The following is an 18063-nucleotide window of genomic DNA, read 5'->3' as shown; positions in this document are numbered from 1 at the left end:
TAAACTCTGCCTCATTACATCAAAGTAGCTTTGACCCTGGACCCATTATCCCTGTGGCACATGTAACTATTCCGACACGACTGCTTTAAACTCAAAACATAAAAAAATGTTTTAAGACACGCGATTCATCCGGTGTAACTGTACAAGTTGATGCCATGGTCCGTTTTTAACAATATTTGGCCCATTCCATCGGCGCTGTACCATCCTTGTTCTTTTCATGAATCCCACGTCAAGAAGTTGTAAAGACACAACGACTAGTAAAAGTATCCAAGGATTATTTTTAACGAAACGTTAAACAGATAATATTTTTATTAGGCCTATCTCAAAATAGACAATGATAATTACGCTGATTATAACATTTTCACAGTTGCAGTATACTTTTATTTAACCCATAAAGATAAACCACGTTCATAGTATTCATTCAAAACTACCAAAAGAGGCCCTAATAAGCTAGAGTTAAACTCTCTAATATTTTCATGATTTATCAATAAACTTTTTTTCGAGTTGCATCAGTTTCCATTTATTATTTGTTGAATCCAACTGACGAAGACCGAGGTTTTGGCGTAGACGCCTGGGTAGCCAGGTTCTGCACATCCGACACCCCAGCTAGTGACACCCATTTGTTTCCACCGCACATAGTGTTCCTCTTCCTCGGCTCCAGCGATGGGAAATCTGCATACTAGCGGTCCACCCGAGTCCCCCTGAAAATATACACAGCCCATGATATACGCGTATAATAATAATAATAATAATAATAATAATAATAATTACACTGCAACAATAATTGCAAAAGACCATGTAGAAATACTCCGATCATGCTGATTATCGAAAAGAACCTGCCTTATCAATATACAAAGCAACTCATCACATTTGAAGGATAAAATACATGCAAAAAAATAATAAATAATAATAATAATTATTATTATAATAAAATAAGTTAATAAAAAATAACTTTTGTAAAAAATATAACGTTTATGCTGATTTTCACAAGAACCTTTTTAACCAAACAAAGCTACTCAGGTAATCTAAAAGTAAAAATGGTTTGATATTTATTTGGTATGGTGTTTTATTTCGGACGGCGACGGGAACGACACAGACAGACACAGTGATCAGACAACACCTACAATGTTTGTGTATAAAAATATAAATATTGAGTTGAAATTATTGTTTCTGTTTTGAAGTATTTCAGCCGCCAAGATTTAGATTGAGTCCTTTTATCTAATAATCAGCCTAAATGGCGGTGTTCCTGTTAGTTCTTAACTACGTCAGAAGTCGTGATTGAAGTAGTCCTTTTTATCGGCTTTCTGAACATCACATTAAAAGAGCAAATTAAACTTTTGGAATACCTAGGCGTACAAGCTGGGGGTAGAAGGTTTGTCCTCACCCACTTTTTTCAATTACAACGATCATAAGGGCAAGAATCGAGGGGGGGGGGGGTAAGATAACCCTCTCTCGCGTCGTTAATTTTCATTTTGAATGGACACACACACACACACACACACACACACACACTTGTACTACGCTCACTAGAAGCCTGGGATAAGCAGTTAATTGAAATACAGGGACAATAGGGAATACCCGTGCTATACCTGACATGAATCTTTCCCCGGTGCACCAGCGCAAATCATTTTATCCGTTATATCTTCTGTTGAGTAACTGGTCGCACTACGACACGTCTCCGTCCCAATGTATGGTGTGCCGACTTGCATTAGAACACTGCTAACGCTGCCACCTAGTAAATAAAATACAACTGCCAGAAGTAGAGCCGATTAAACGTAAAATTTTTAAAAAAATGCCTATAAGTTCTTGCATATTTAAAAATATGTTTGTTTGTTTATTTAAGTGACCTGTGCTCTAATGCAAGTAATACATTTTTCTTTTTGCATATTTAAAAATAATTGATTTTTTGAAACGCCTACCAAATGACGTCACGCCCCAGCCAGTGGCATTGCAGTGGTGGCCATCCAATAGCTCTTCACCCTCGTACATAGGCAAACAGATCAACGTAATTTGGTCAGTCAGATCAACAGGGTTTGCCAATTTAAGCAAAGCAATGTCGTTGTTCTTAGTTGAATCGTCATATTGCGCATGCACATGGATGGAGTCCAAATATTGTGAAACTGCACCAGGTTCATTTGGGTCTAATAAATCATGTGCACCAATCCGCACCATAACAGCACCCGCTGTAGTACTGAAATGAGTTTATGAATAATGGCTTAGAAACCATAACACTGGAATTAAAATAAAAGACATATTTCCCACAAAAAAAGCCAAAGATATCAGCTTGTAAATCTCATTTACGGCTCTATTGGTAGCCTCGGACAAGAGTTTCGTGTCCGAGGATAGATAAAGAAAGGCGTCAAATTCCTGAATGTGATCAAGATGTGACCAAGCCTAAGGGACTATTCCCAGACCGTATTGTACTAACCGTGGATCGATCTATCTCCAATGGGATTCTCGCTAAATTGCTTTAAGCTTAAGCGGCTAAGATATCTGCCACACCTACTGAAGCTGCTAGGGGGTAATTAATTATCGTTTAGCAGCTTCAGTAGGTGTGCCAGACATCTAAGCCGCTTCAGCTTAAAGCAATTTAACGAGAAACCCCTTGAAGCTGGATCGATCCTGTTAGATCGATCTAAGTATGGGAACAGTCTTATTCCCGCAGGATTCCAGCTGGCTGTGGTCATTACACCTCACCAGGCTCGGCCTCAATACTCGTATATTACAAATGATTTACAGAGTACAACAATAATGATAATACATAATATCATGCGGGAATATGGAGCATTAGCAGGGCCGTAGCCTGAGCAAAATGCCAGGGGGGGCAGTAAGCGGGGGGAAGGGGTGTGGTGTGGGAGCGGGTTTCCCCCTCCCACGGTGTGGACATTTTTTAAAAACTGTATGTATAAAACTGCATTCTGGTGCATTTTAACTGTTATTTATTGATCAATCAGAAGTCAGAAATTGTGGGTTCATTTTGCCATAAGTACAGTCATTTTTTCAACACAACACGCCAATTGGACTTCATTTCGTAGATTGTCTCAGGATCAGGAATAACGTTTCTTCTTCTGAGGACAAGGAGGGTGAGCTTTTTTGCATGAACTGAGTTGGCTAAAAACAGTACACCTTTGTAAACAGATTGTTGAATGATTGTCTAGTGGGGGCAGCTGCCCCCCCTGCCCCCCCCTCCCCCCCCCCCCCCCCCCCCCCCCCCCCCGGAGGCTACGGCCCTGATTAGAAGTTAATTGCATAAATAATAAATGGATTGCCTAAGACGAGAGGCGCTTCGAGTTGAGTTTTTATTTGCACAGTCAACTGAATATACATAGATATAGCTATTAATTTATATCATTTTTTTCCCTTTTCACTCACTCGTCCACGCAATGCGCGGCAGTTAAAACCCACTGGGGATGGACCAAACTGCCACCGCAGAAATGTGATCCTCCTGTCCAAGACAAGCTAACCATCCACGGCCAAGCATGTGGTGGACTTTCGATACCTCCTACGATTCTGTTTCTTACTCGTGGGGATAGACCACACTCTACTAAGACAAAAAAAAGGTGGTACATAAGGCCCTCTGTGGCCTTGTTCTTGTCTCGCTTTCATCTTAAAATTAAACATTGAAACTGGACTTTGAAAATTGTTTTGACGCTACTATAAAATTTCTTGCGTGTGAAATGATTTGCTCGAATTTACACCAGCTTGTGGTTTATTTTAGTTATAGGAAGGAAACACGTAAAGTATTTAGTATTTTTCTTTTAACAGCATCTTAAAGATACCAGGGTTTACGAAACAAGCGTTCTCGTCACTTCCGTCTTCACAGTCAGTTACACCGTCGCAACGTTTGTCCTCATCAACACACAACCCGTTGTCACATGCGAACCTTCCGGCAAGACAGATTATTTCAAAACCTAAAATACATAAATTTATAATTACTACGTACAGGCCCGTAGCCAGGGGGGGGGGGGGTTCGGGGGGTTCGAAAGAACCGCCCCTTTTGGTGGGAAAAGATCCACTCTGGGTAAAATTTGATCTAGGTTCATGAAGTTTTCATGGAAAAAGGTCCACTTTTTCAGAAAAAGAACCCCCCTTTTTAAATTTCTGGCTACGGGCCTGGCGTATGTTATATTCTGACAAAAAGTGACAAAGCTATAGGGCGCAAAACCACTTTTAAGTTTAAGTTAACTAAAATTACGTAAAAAAGATATTCCCGGCAATACATTTTGTCAAAAAAAGTCCGATAGATTGTTATCATGAAAAAAAAACATGACTCTTATAGAACTGTTTTACTGAATAATTATCTGCATGTAAATGGTAAACTGGAGTAACAAAAAGATATCTGACTATTTTCCGAAGAAAAGTTTGATACATTTTATAATTTCAGTTTCATGTATATTTTAACAGCGGAGTTTTATGTCTCCCAATTTCGATGAAACTATCGTTCAACGTAGATAGATTGAACTCCTCGGGGCCCCTGAATTCAATCAGGTTAAAAGATTAACACGCCTCCTCTTGTTTCTATAGTGAGCAAGCTAGCTTTACAGTGCCCTGACACTCAGGGCACTTGTTTCCAACGTCCTATACACCAGCTTTTCTGTATTCTACTCAACGATAAGGGGTGTGTTAATATCTTTATCTGATCAGTCTGATGGCATTCAGCGAGAGTCCCCGCGGAGTTAGATAGATCTGCAGAGAACGATAGTTTCATGGGGAACGGCTAAGACCGCATTCACATCGAGTTGAGCCAGGCTTTACAAATCCTGGGTCTAAATATGGCGGACGTACATGAAAGAAAAACCGCCTAATCTTTTAATAGTCTCTTCGCCTCTCACACACCTCCCCACGTGTCGTCCGTGCGGGGGTACAGTCATTAAATCTCGGCTCCATTGGCACGACACATGGGGAGGCGTGTGAGAGGCGGGGAGACTATTAAAAGATTAGGCGGTTTTTCTTTCATGTACGTCCGCCATATTTAGTCCCAGGATTTGTAAAGCCTGGCTCAACTCGTTGTGAATGCGATCTAAGTTTTCACCTACGTAATCGAAACCCGTCTCCAACAACAGTGTAGTCAGAGTGAAAGTGGATGGTCACGTTGCCGGAGGAGGCTATCCTGGACACAGGAACTGTGCTGTTGCCACATACTTTTGAATCGATCATGAACTCATCAGCTACAATGTTTCCATCATAAAAGGCAAGCCAGTCATATTGACAGGGTGATGAAACCTCTATACTTCTTTCCACAACAACGACTCTGACCTAAATTGTGCAAACATAAAATATTTGGATACATTAGTTTCATGATAGAAATTTTGTCTTCGGAGACACCATTTGACGAAGAGTCATTCATCTTAAAGAGATAACAACTGTTAACAGGAGATTCAAAATTCCACAGTAAATACATTGTAAACAACACACAGAAATATAATTTTAACAACAAAACAGCGGTTATTGCAATTATTCTGAAATGTGCGCGTGCTATCAGACCACGTGTACCTTCATAGATGGCTACCCTCTTTAATTATCTCTTAAATACCATGATCAGACTCTTCATATTATCTTCGGCCTATGGGTTGGGGCCAATATAACCCGTAACAGATTCGATAAGGCTCAGGTTTTATCTAAAGGGGCCCGCACACGGTGAGCATTCGGCGCGCGCCACTTGCGCTGCGCCAGATGCTCGCGCTCCTCAGCTCCCCGCAAACGATGCGCTCTTTGCTCAGCAGAGATGCCTCCCGGCCCGTCCCTATCGGACGCACCGCGAACTGTGGGATCATGTGATTAAGGAAACATTACATATTTATTTTTTTTTTCTGAAAGTAATGGCAAATGGTGACCATGTTAATCAATCAGACTTACTATAACTGTGTACATTTTTGTTTACTTCGCTGGAGGCTGCCATTTTTCTTTGTTTCCGGCTACCGGCACATGCGCATTGGTGGCATGGCGTGAGCAATCGGCGCTTGCACCCCGCACACGCTGAGGCATTTGCCTCAAGAGACCAAAAAAATCAAACACGTGAAAAATTTTGCTCAGCCGCGCGAGAGGCAAAAATCTCACCAAAATAACCCTGCACACGATGAGAAAACGGCGCAGCGCAAGTGGCGTGCGCGAAATGCTCACCCCTTAATTTTATTCATTAATCTGTTTTAATTTTAACATAATATTAATAATAATAATAATTACTAGTATTATTATTATTATTATTATTATTATTATTATTATTAAAAGAACAGCTATGAGGGATTCAGAACAAGTTGATCTGCGAACTCACAGATCCGGAGATCAAATATGGCCTACCAACATAAAACGGAGCCGATTAAACCGCTGATGGCCACCCCGCTTCCGCACGCGCCATTTAAAGGATTAAATCGCGGCTCCGAGGTTTAATTGCTAGACCCCTGCAGGGACGGCGCTTGTGGAGGCGGGAAGACCATCAGCGGATTAGTCGGCCATATTTGATCCGCAAATCTGATCCCACTCAGAATAGGGGGCTAACTAGTCCAATGGTCAAATATGGCCAAACCACTTGAATACTTTCCCACGGGGAATCAATTCAGTGACTATTGGCGGATTAGACGGAAAGCTTTTTAGTGGGTCGCCATATTTGGCCCGTGGACTAGTTAGTCCACTGTTCCGAATGCAGCCTTAGAGGGCATTCAGAACAACAGACTAATGGATCCGGGGATCAAATATGGCGACCCACTGAAAAGCTTGCTGCTGGATTCCCGATTAGACACTGAATAATTTCCTGCGGAGATTATGCAACAAGCATTCGAGTGGGTCGGCCATATTTGATCCGCGGATCTGTTAGTCCGCTGTTCTGAATGCGTTCCTAGCCCTCAGATCAACTTGTTCTGAATGAGCGCTTTGATAAAAAGAGAAGAATGATCCAATTCTTACCCTATCATGCCCTACTACCTTCCAGTAACAATTCCAGTCATTCCAATACCTTGAAAACTCCAAATTTTCGTTTTCTCCATTTAGAATTATAGTTGGTGCCGCAATCAACGGGAAACAACCTTGACAAATATTAAAATGCAAACAAAAGGCAATTCAAATAACGCTAATATTGCCCCTTTCTTTTACAATATACAACAAAAATGTAAATTGTTTTAAATGTTTTTGATTTACAAAGGTAGGCAACCTCTGTATCAGGTAAGCGGTTAATAAACCACAGAATTCATATTTTGATAATGAAAAGACACCAAATATACTTAAGCGAAAATAGACTTAATATCCCAAAGGTGCCCTGAGTGTAGGATAATAAAATGGATAACCTAGACGTCCTCAAACTCGTCTGAGCTTTCTATGGAGGTACCTACAAACTAGAATTCAAAATAATCCTAGCTCCAAATAAAACGTTCAACATATCAAACCTGAAAAATAGTGCTGGAGAGCAGACAAGGCCGTACCGTTCGCTTCAGGGCAGTTTGGTGAGCCAGTGCAGGTGGAGGTTTCTGTCAACGGCGAATTAGCGCAAGTGCCAGGGACCAAACAGTACCGCTCCCGTTGTTTTGTGCCTGTCCCACAGGAAACGGAGCATGAGCCCCACTGGCTCCATGGTGATAGTTGGCCTGGTTATGGGTCATACAACACAGATATGTTACTAAGTACTTGCAGTTTAATATCATAAGTAAAAGTTTTTTATATGCCCCTTTTTGAGAACATTACATGATATTTTAACATCGATTTTTCTTATATGTTTTTGAAAATACTTGTGAAACTTGTGTTTTAGATCTAGACACACATACAATTTTCCTAAGAAATTTTCATTTTACCATTTATCACCAAGTTATTTCCAATCCAAAACTGCTGGGAAAATTACGATTTAAATACCAGTTCTTAAATTCCCCAAGAGATGGAATCTATACTTTTTCTTTAAAAAATACATTTTTTCTGAATGAAAAGAAAATATGGCTGTAAACCTCACCTTGATTCTAGCCATCCCTGTATGGAGGCCACAGGTGTATATGGACTCTTGCCATGATGTCAAGACTAGCCATTTTAACACTCATTAATTCTAGTCATTACCTGTGCAGTCAGCGCCACATGCCTGTATCTGGAAGTTGCCTCCATTGCAGTCCGTCTCTCCACTCTCCGGCACAGGAGAGTTGCATCGCCGGGCCCGGGTTATCATGCCTGGGGAACATGGATTCGTGCAATCTGTCCAATCGGTCCACGGACTCCAGCCACTTACTGAAAGATATGAAGACGTATACCACCCTTTTAGGTGGAAATTGCCCACAACTTCCCTTTTTGTGGAGGAAAACACACGCACGATCATTTTTTGGTGTACATTGGCTATTCACATGAAAAGTTAAATGCATTAAATCCAAAACTGACAGTTTTTTTATCACATGTTGTAGTCTCTAATAATATTTTTAAAAGATTCTCTTCGTTGTGTACTCTTATCAGGCAGATCTGGTTAAGGGCAGACGTCGAGTCGCCAAGGAAGATTTCAGAATATCAGGCTCGTTAAAATATATTGATAGGACTGAATTTAATTAATTTGCATATCTGCTTCGATCCTTAAACACGCAAACTAAGAACGTTTAGGTTAAATATGAGATCAATTAAGAACAGATGCTTGCAAAATGCCCAAACATTTCCCAACATTATGCTCGTGGATCAAATAATATAATAGAGTAATTCATCAAGACAAAGAGCTGAATAAAGGCTTGCTTACGTACACACGCAACCTGCTCGAACCCCCTCGTCTGCGGCGTCCGGGCAATGTGGAATGCCATCGCATATGTTATCTGGATCGACGCACTGCCCATTTGTACACAGGAACTGCTGCGAAGTCGGAAGGCACGAAAATATACCTGTGAATATGGTGTCGGTACATTAAATTGACTGTAACTTTCCATTTGGGTTCTTCTGTTAAGGTATTTCAAATGAACACAGTTAGCGTTTGACCCTTATAAAGCAAAAAGAACAATTTTGTTAACAAATTTCAGTTTACCATTTATCACCAAGTTATTCCCTACCCAAAACCGTTGGGAACATTACGATTTTTATACCCTCTTCCATTCTTAAATTCTACGTTCTTAAATTCTCTACAATTAAACTGTTTACCGGACCGAGTGATATTCAAATTTCAATAACTAGAGTGATATTCAAACGTGATGACCGAAAAAGTGTTGAGATTTCCTGCCGTACAAAGGTCGAACGCTCATGTGGTGGATGTAATTAAATTAAACTCGTTTTATTGTATAAATAAAAGTTTCATACTGAGTAAGGATAGGTTACCTATATATTTACAGTGTACATATAACAGGGGTTCGACAAAAATCTGGTGACAAAAAGTAAGAAGCTATTTTTTAACGCAAAAGTTAACCTTTTGAAATTTTGTGGTTCATTTTACTTTGATCCATCTTGAACGTACGTGCTTTAAATCCGCTTCTCACAATAGAACCGTCTGAATAGAATCGCATCAGTGTAGTGGTTCCTTTCTCCAAAAGGATAGGTTGTGGAATATTATTGCCGGTGCGTTTAGCTATTTGTTGATCAGATGTGGAGTTTCCAGCGTACAGGTACACAAAGTCATAACCCTGCTCCAAGTTGAACTCTTCAAAACTGAGCAACGTCTATACAGTAATATTCAAAAGTAAATGGCGTCTTCATAACAGATTGTTTTAATGTTGTTAAAACAATTATTTTTACATAACATTAACTTCTTCCTCCTCCTCTGAAGCTTTTCAATTTATTAAATTGACTTAGGACGAGTGCAGTGTGCATTTTTTTCACAGACCTTCGTTTCACTGCTAGTTAGAGCTACCCTTGGAAGCCTGTATTGTTTAGTATGGCAAAATTATCATTTTACGTTTTTCTATCACGAATTTCGCTTAAATATTCTTACCTAGAGGTCATCCATTTTATCATCATTTTCACAAGTCTACAAAATGCACGCTTGGGGGGAGGGGGGGGGGGGTAAATCCCTCTGTACGCTTGTCATAGGTCACCATTTTTTTGTTTTTCGCCTTGTACTCTTGGAAGGAGGGAGGTGGTCTAGAAAAAGTCTACTCTTTGTTGACTAATGAAAAATGATGATAAAAATGGACGACCCCTTACTTCTTCCTCTGCCAAAATAATCCAGAAGCAATTCAAGCCGTTGTTGTAGTTAACGCCTGGAAATGGCTCCAGTACGTAGATAGCCGTAAGTATAGCTGGGTTACCACTGGGTGGGCATGAAGTTTCTAAACGAGGAAATAAAATTGCAGTTTCAGTGTGTGTGTGTGTGTGTGTGTGTGTGTGTGTGTGACTTAAATCTACCATATCTGAAACACTTCAAAATGCCACGGATTAGAAGAAAACATTTTATCAAATGTAGTGAAAATAAATTCACAGCCAGAATAATGTTGATACATTTCAGTCCATGTCGTAAATGACATCTTACATGACAATGCATTAACAGAAATTTCTGATTAATATGTAAATATCAAAATAAATATTGTGAATACATCTATATGTGTTATTGTTTGTTGTATTTTCCTTCTGCCAATTTATGTGGTTGTGAGTTTAGTGCATGCACAAATGTTGCCCAGTTAAGCTGCTTGCACGTTTGTCAATATTATCAAAACACTGAACGATCACACAATATTGAATGGTAATAGTGAATGACAATTGTGAATGGTAGTAAAACACAGGTTTATAAAACAAATGTACACCCAAACCCAATATAGAGGTGCAAATGAGGTTACAGATATGATCTTAAAACATTTAGTGCACAGATTACAAATTATGTTTGATTATTTTAGGGTCCCACAAGAAGAAGTTTGTGTCAAATTTTAACTGTTCTGGAACCATGAATGAAAGATAATTCATATCTAACCCCAAAAAGGAGCAAACGTTACTGACACAAATGCAAAACGTCCAGCTGTGGAAACGTTTTACTCACTTAATTTATCTCCTATAACGTTGTCAAAATTATGATAATCTTGTGTAGAGCAGTTAATTTTTTGAGCGACTTTAGATTGCTCCTCACTAAACATTATAAAAGGGGGAATACACCCTTCTGACAGTAAAAAAAGCATTAAATAAACCATTTTCCATTCGTGGTCCAAATGTTATATCAGAAATGTCAAACTATCATGGAATCAGTATATTTTTCAGGCAGGTTTTCTGTTGCACCAAGTACTTGGGCAAAATGAAACTTTCTGACAATTTTTCTGGGGAACATACGTTGCGTATTATGAGCCATGACGCAAAGCCTTTGAGTTACAGTTTAGATATTTATAAAATATCCTTACGCCATATATAATTTATCATGGCCGAATTACTATAAAATATTTCGGCAGGTGATATAAAAAACAAAATTATATGACCTTGAAGATACGTTACCATTTAGGTTCCTTACATAATGTATATACGGCAAAAATTAAATGTAGATGTAAAATTGAGATAGCCTTGGATTTTTGTTCTATACGCATATATGTTTTAAGAAGTTGAGTACAACTTCGAATTCATTCAGTTTGATTTTTTGATACTTCAGCATGTGAAATGCACCTCTATATTGGGTTCGGGTGGTAAATGACCGATCAGAGACCTGAATTTCTACAAAAGGTATGGTAATGTAGGACAGCGCATGTAGTTACCTTTAAGAGAAATTTAACATCAATGTATGGAGATATGCTGACACAGATAGTGCATGCAATACAATGTCAGGACTTACCCTGGCACGACTGCATGGCGCATGCGCTGGTCTCAGTGTTGCTGCCACTGCACGTGTTTCCACCGGAAGTTGGCGGTGGCTTGTCGCATTGCCTTAAACGACTCCGGGTTCCTTCACCGCACGTAGCAGAACAGCTAGACCAAGAGCCCCAAGTACCCCATTCTCCGTGGACTAAATCATATAATAGAACTGTATTTAAGTAACCAAAGGCACTTTTGGTTAATCACCGTGATCTCTGTGCGCCAAACTGCACTTATAAGAGAACAAAACGGAACCGATTGTGTCGTATTTTGAGAACTCCCCCTCTCCCCCCTTGCATTGCAGTGAATGAGTCTTACCCGGGCATGGCTGCATATTGCATAGCCGAGACTTGTAACTGATGCCACTGCACGGATTTCCTATACTACTAGGAGGTGGGTCGTTACATTGCCGTGAACGACTCTGAACCCCTCCCCCGCATGTGGCAGAACAGCTAGACCAAGAACTCCAGGTGCTCCATCCTCCGTGGACTATACAAAGGCAGAGAGCAAAGAAAATATCTAAAATATTATTTAACGTTGTTGATATGCTAACAAGAACGTTTTTTAGTTCTAACCAAAGGTAATAAATCTTCTTTGAAAAAAAAAGAACTTGAGAAACTAATATTACAATTTCGACTTGATAAATATTTTATTTTGACCTATTGCTTACCGATACAAGGAGTTGTATTACATTGCCGGGACTGGTCACCGCTGCCGCTACATGTGTTTCCACCGTTACTTGGTGGGGGGCTGTCGCACTGCCTCTCACGGTTTTGGATCCCTTCACCGCAAGTGACGGAGCAAGTTGACCAAGAACTCCATGAACTCCATTCGCCATGAACTACACCACCAGCTGCATGATTAAAAAGCCGATTTATTATTTATATTTTAATTTATATTTTTATTTATATCGATATAATAGGTATATTAGGAAACATACTTAAAGGGATAATAACTCTTCATATGAGATCTATATTTCACAATAAAAACATTGTGAACAACTCATAGAAATATAACATATTCTGTTTGGATGGCTATACTCTGTTATAATCTCTTAAGATCTCTTTTTACAAAAAATTCAGGGACTAACTTTGAATGTAGAAATTGATTCATTAACCATTGGGAAATATGGGGAAATTGTTGTTTACTCTAGGAAAATTCTTTTTTTTTTTTTTTTGCCAAAACGAAGAGTTATTATCCCTTTAATGATGGGACAGGCCCGTAGGTCGGAAGGTTTGGGTGATTCGAAAGACCCTCCCCTCTTTTTTGCCGGGAAAAGATCCCCTCTGAGTAAAATTTTATCTGGGCACACGAAGGTTTTATGGTAAAAGGTCCAATTTTTTTTTAGAAAAAAGAACCCCCCCCCCCCCCCTTTTGAAATTGCTGGCTACAGGCCTGATGGCAGGAGAGGGATGTCTTATGGCATAAGATTCTCTTATTTGCACCAACGAATAACCCAAGGATGTAGCAAGTGAAGCATTCCGTAAATTAAATGCAAATAACAAAAGCAAGCATACATGTACGTGTGTTATTGTTAACTATATGATGTCGACTTACCTTTTATTACGTCGTAACTTAGAACGAACCCTGCCTTCCGTACGCTTCCATCAGTTTCAAACACGAGCATCATTTCGTTGCTATGTGTTTTAACCTCACCAGAGATATCATTTAATTTCCCACACCATGTACCCAACAGAAATTTGTCTTGAACACTGGACCCTGCATATATTTTTAAGTGATCCCATGGGCAACTACTGGAGCCGGCTTCAACGTCGAACATTATTGCTCTAAGCCGAATCCCCTGCAAATGTGTATTTTAAAATAAGATGCTAGATCAGTGGAATTATTTACGTCTTTATGAAAAACATATACGGTCAAACCAGATATAACCAAAAAGAATATCCTCTACCACGGCCGCAGTTTTTATTATGTGGACATTTTCTTTGACGTTCACAGTACAGAGAATAAACGTCAATTTATTCAGAGACATATCTGTGAATATCTGATGGCCCTGGTAGAGGGTAAAAAAAAAAAAACCCGAACTGGGGCTAGACCTACGTACCTCCCCAGTCTGCGACTTTATCGACCAACGACAGTTGAGTCCATTGTCATATGTGGCTCCTGCGAACGGGGACAGAATGCCTGGTACACTGTATACTGGCGTTTCTCCACTGCAGCCATTTCCACCATCATCTAAAATAAGAGCAGTGAGGATTATGCGCTATTTTGGAGAGGTATTGTTTATGTCGCTACATGCCGTCCGGCACTGAGAAAACGCCTGACACTTGTCTAAGTGGTTATTGTTAATGATAATTGCCGTCGAAAAATGCTTTGTCGAATTTTTTGATAATTTAAAAATTACAAAAATAAATTTCACTTCTTTAAAAACTATCGCATTCGTATAACGCAATCTGAGTTTGAAACAATATGCAAGTTTTTCTTCGTATACCATCATTTTGCCAGTACAGCTAAATAGTCCTTAACATGCTCCAATCACTGTCACAGTGGCTATTCGCACAGTAAAGTTTGCAATGAAAATGTTCAACATGTCATGGGAAATTCACCTAAGCTATGCCTATCCCGTTTGGTTTTTTTTTTTTTTCCTGTGATGATACCTTAAACACTATGCCAACAATCCCCAAACTATGGATGCTGATAATAATTATTTAAAGTCTAAAATCCTTTCTTAAATAAAAAAAAATGTTCAGTACGCTTTGACACTACCACATTTACATAATTCTCTGAAAAGCCTATCGCCAAATAAGAATCTCCAATACCCACTTACCTACAGAATCAACGGTGCGGTATGAAAATTGAAAACCTCTGCCTTCTTCTGAGACATCAGAATGGAACTTGATGGTCAGGTCATTCGAGGACAGTACGGCTGTGTATTCTCCCCCACATTTTTTCTGATCACTATCACCGCTACCGGTAATCAAGAGCCAGTCAAACAGACAGTTGTTGCTGGTATGACCCTCTAGGTCCATGGAGATCGAAGACAAGAGGATTTTCTAAAAATTGTAGTGGTTAAGTAAAAGAAAATGCAGTTATTAATTATGCCATTGCTTATTGGTTGGTTAGTTTTGGTTTAATGTTTGGGAGCTGTTGCGAGATATCATCGCTATTATGTTTTTCTTTTTTAGTGTTTTATTACCTACATAGTAAAACACTGATCTGACTAATGATAGCTTGAATGATAAAGTATCACATCAATTTTACCTTTCTTCCCCCTAAAAAGAAATGTATTACAAAATAAATAATCGAGAGAGAGAGAGAGAGAGAGAGAGAGAGAGAGAGAGGTAGGGGTGTCAGATAGATCTTATTTAAGTGATTTTGAAAGAAGCTACAACTTAAACAACGACGTTTTAATAAACACGGTAGTTAAAAATGTTGATAGCTTCCATCACATCAACATCAATCTCCATAGAAGTATTAGTAGAATTTATCATTGATGGGTAATGATATGAAACGACTGTCTTACCCTCCCTGGTTCTGGGTGGATATGCCATATGCAATTGGCATTACTGGGGTACAAGCCAGGAAATCCTGGGGAAGCGAAGGAACCTTGTGAGTCGTACAGTGACAAGCCTTCTGCTGCACCGCACGCTGTGGCAATTGGGTTGAAAACTAAACAAATTGAAACTTGCACGTTATTAATTTTTACGAAAAATAAAGAAGAATCTATGTTAAAGAAAGGAAGTCGAGGAGATCCTATCCACCCCCTGTAAGATATATATGCATTTAACCGATAAGGAGTTCATGATTTTTTCCAATGAAAATTGAAAATTTAAGACCCATTCCCAATAAAACTGTCGTTTAAGTAGATCTATCCAACTATGAGGGGACTCTCACTGAATGCAATCAGACTATCAGATTACCACGCCCCATCTTGGCGCTTTATGGAATACAGAAAAGGTGTGATAATACAAGTATGTCGGAAACAAAGGGGAGGCGTGTCAATCTGATTGCATTTAGCGAGTCTTGGCAGAGTTGGGCCAATCTACGTAGAACAATAGTTTGATTGGGAATGAGCCCTGAGGTTTGGCTGGGAAGCCCGATTTAAACAACATAGCAGTACAAATGGCTGGAATACAGACCAGGGGGCACTTAGGAAATCTCACCAGCATTTGGATCCACAGCTTCCCAAACAACAACAAATCCTCGGTCAGATATCGACGAATCAGAACGGAACATGACGTAGCCGACTTCCTCGGTCGTCATAAAAGAGACAGTTGGGTCGCTCAGAACACCACATAGCTTAGTAAGTCTAGGTGACGATAAGTCTTCACCGTTGTGAATGGAGACGTAGTCATAGGCACAGGAAAGGTGATCTTCCACTGCGAAACTTTGGAAGTGGAATCGAATCACCTACAGAGAAGAAGGAAGATGATTTTATTGGTTTCATCAAAAAATTAATGAAATCAAATAGATAAAGTGGATTAATGATTAAATTTTATATTGCCAATTAAAGTTACTCGTCGGTCTGGATTTTCCAGATGTCTTTTGCGTCATCAAGATTATTTAAATACTGAAGCACTCTTTTTGAAAATATATACACCCTACTATATATATAAATACACGATTTACACTTCCACACATTTGTAGATTCAACGATATCCTAGGCTGTAAAACAAACGATTCAGAATGACAGAATTTAGACCTGACAGAAGGATTATCGTTCTTCTTCAATAAAAACATTAATTGTTAAATTTTAAAATTCAATAATTAATAAAATTATAATACTTTTCCAACAGGCACGGTTATCATCCAAGCACAATTCTGACTTAAGTCATAGTCAGTGAGTCCAAGTGTTCCGCTATTTCCCTGCAGATGTTCAGGGCGAAGATGACTCTCACATGCCGGTGGGGTTGTTAAAGAGACGGCGCGCTCATAACGCGACTGTGAGGTTTCCAATAAGCCTCCCTCCGTCCCACTCCCTGTATTTTAAAACAATATCAAAATTAGGTGTGAAACTGGACAGTTATGTTGGTAAATGCACATAAACATACATAAATATATAGGATGAAATTTTGAGTAACAGATTCAAGGGAGTCGAGTTGAAAAGTCACTTATTTTTGCAATTTTCAAATATCCTCAGCACTAGGAGTGGTCAGTCTGAAAGTATATCTGGTGAACGATCTACTGTATGTATATTTATATGTAACAGGAGTTTAAATGTTCAATGCAATCGATACAGCAAAGGTCCATTTTTACGACAATATGACACCTAAGTAATGACAGGCGTTTTCAGGAAAGAGCTGGCATATTACTAATGTTATAGTATTTAAAGTTACAATATTTGCAACAGAAAAAACTTTGTTGAACTCATCTTGTCAACTATACATAACCTCACAGATATGAATAAAACTGACTTTTAGCATAAATAATTTTTTTCTTTTTTGTTATTAGACTGTGTCTGATTACGTTATTTTCCTCTGACGACTACATTTTTATTATTTTCTAAACAAATCTGATTGCCAGCTGCAAGGGGCACTGAAAACTGTTCGATCAACGGTCCTGAATGTAATCATGTTCAGTCAACGAATATTATGCACTTGGTAGGCCTCACATACCCTCTACTTTTTTAGGTGAACTTTTCTCTGACACAGTGCAAAAAACTCCATCATTTGACTAGTATAGAGACATAACTGTAAATATCTAGTGAAAAATCCATCTGTGACCCTGGTAGAGGGTAATAAACCTCGATAGACATTCTAAACTGAATGCACCAAATGTACCAGATAATGTGTATAGCTGTGGTGTGATACATAAATCCCAAGGGACAGGCTATCTTAGCTCTTAGTCTTTTGCTATGTCGGAGCTCTATTTTCTCCCATAAATTTGCTAAACATTTTCAGAATCTTCACCTATTTCATTATATCGTTCTTGCACGCCATTTACCTATGCCCATTAAGACACACTGGAGCACTATCAGAAGGGGTCCTCTGATTGGGAGTGGCAGTAATACTTGCATCGTGTCTGCTTACTACCTTACACGTTATTCCTCGCACTCCTTTTTCCAGTCCCAGCCGGCCTACTCACACTGTCACATTCACAGTCGTAGAGAGTTCAGAGTAGCGATGGTGACGAAATCCGTTTTGCAGCTGATGTGCGTTCAGCAAGTCCGTTTTCGACACGCTCTATTTCCTGGCGTTCAGCCACTGAGAAGTTTTCTCTTGGTCAAGGAGCGTGATTGGGAAATACTAGCGCATTCCGCGCAATGACGTACTGTCGATAAATGATACAAAAATCTAAAAAGGTTTGCATGACTCCTACGGATAGCAGACGCATTTTACCGCAATATTCAGAATTATTTAATTGGTACTTTTTAAAATGTTCCTTATAACGTTCTAACAAATATTATTCATG

The 18063-nt window shown here is 39.3% G+C and overlaps 1 protein-coding gene across 4 annotated transcripts; it reads right to left on the bottom strand.

Annotated features, from left to right (window-relative positions):
* Positions 1-291: 291 nt before the first annotated feature.
* LOC106150410 (tolloid-like protein 2) lies at positions 292-17815 on the bottom strand. 4 transcript variants are annotated; one of them, XM_087008482.1, is made up of 22 exons: positions 17596-17814; positions 16438-16631; positions 15816-16062; positions 15176-15321; positions 14480-14705; positions 13757-13887; positions 13252-13495; positions 12365-12547; positions 12013-12183; positions 11675-11845; positions 10075-10199; positions 9389-9590; positions 8691-8825; positions 8032-8196; positions 7377-7574; positions 6901-7019; positions 5037-5256; positions 3780-3911; positions 3373-3544; positions 1920-2191; positions 1590-1732; positions 292-701 (listed from the first exon to the last, which is right to left on the bottom strand). In XM_087008482.1, the coding sequence occupies exons 1-22, from the start codon at positions 17666-17668 to the stop codon at positions 510-512; spliced, it is 3861 nt and encodes a 1286-aa protein (XP_086864608.1). In that variant the 5' UTR covers positions 17669-17814; the 3' UTR covers positions 292-509. The 4 variants fall into 4 exon arrangements, with proteins under 4 accessions (XP_086864608.1, XP_086864611.1, XP_086864616.1 ...); XM_087008485.1 differs by having other exon boundaries at positions 3373-3541; XM_087008490.1 differs by having other exon boundaries at positions 7413-7574.
* Positions 17816-18063: the final 248 nt, after the last annotated feature.

This window comes from Lingula anatina, chromosome 1, assembly GCF_051362555.1.
Source record: "Lingula anatina isolate TDL-2025a chromosome 1, LinAna3.0, whole genome shotgun sequence".
Classification (NCBI taxonomy): Eukaryota; Metazoa; Brachiopoda; class Lingulata; order Lingulida; family Lingulidae; genus Lingula; species Lingula anatina.
This window is presented reverse-complemented; position numbering and strand designations above follow the sequence as displayed.

Bases quoted from the DNA above. Each gene is read 5' to 3' on its own strand.
- LOC106150410 (XM_087008482.1), bottom strand. From the start codon at position 17,668: ATGCAAGTATTACTGCCACTCCCAATCAGAGGACCCCTTCTGATAGTG. The intron at 12,184-12,364 runs GTAAGCAATAGG...GCCTTTGTATAG, and splicing joins TAATACAACTCCTTGTATCG to TCCACGGAGGATGGAGCACC. The intron at 1,733-1,919 runs GTAGGCGTTTCA...TTTATTTACTAG, and splicing joins CTGGGGCGTGACGTCATTTG to GTGGCAGCGTTAGCAGTGTT.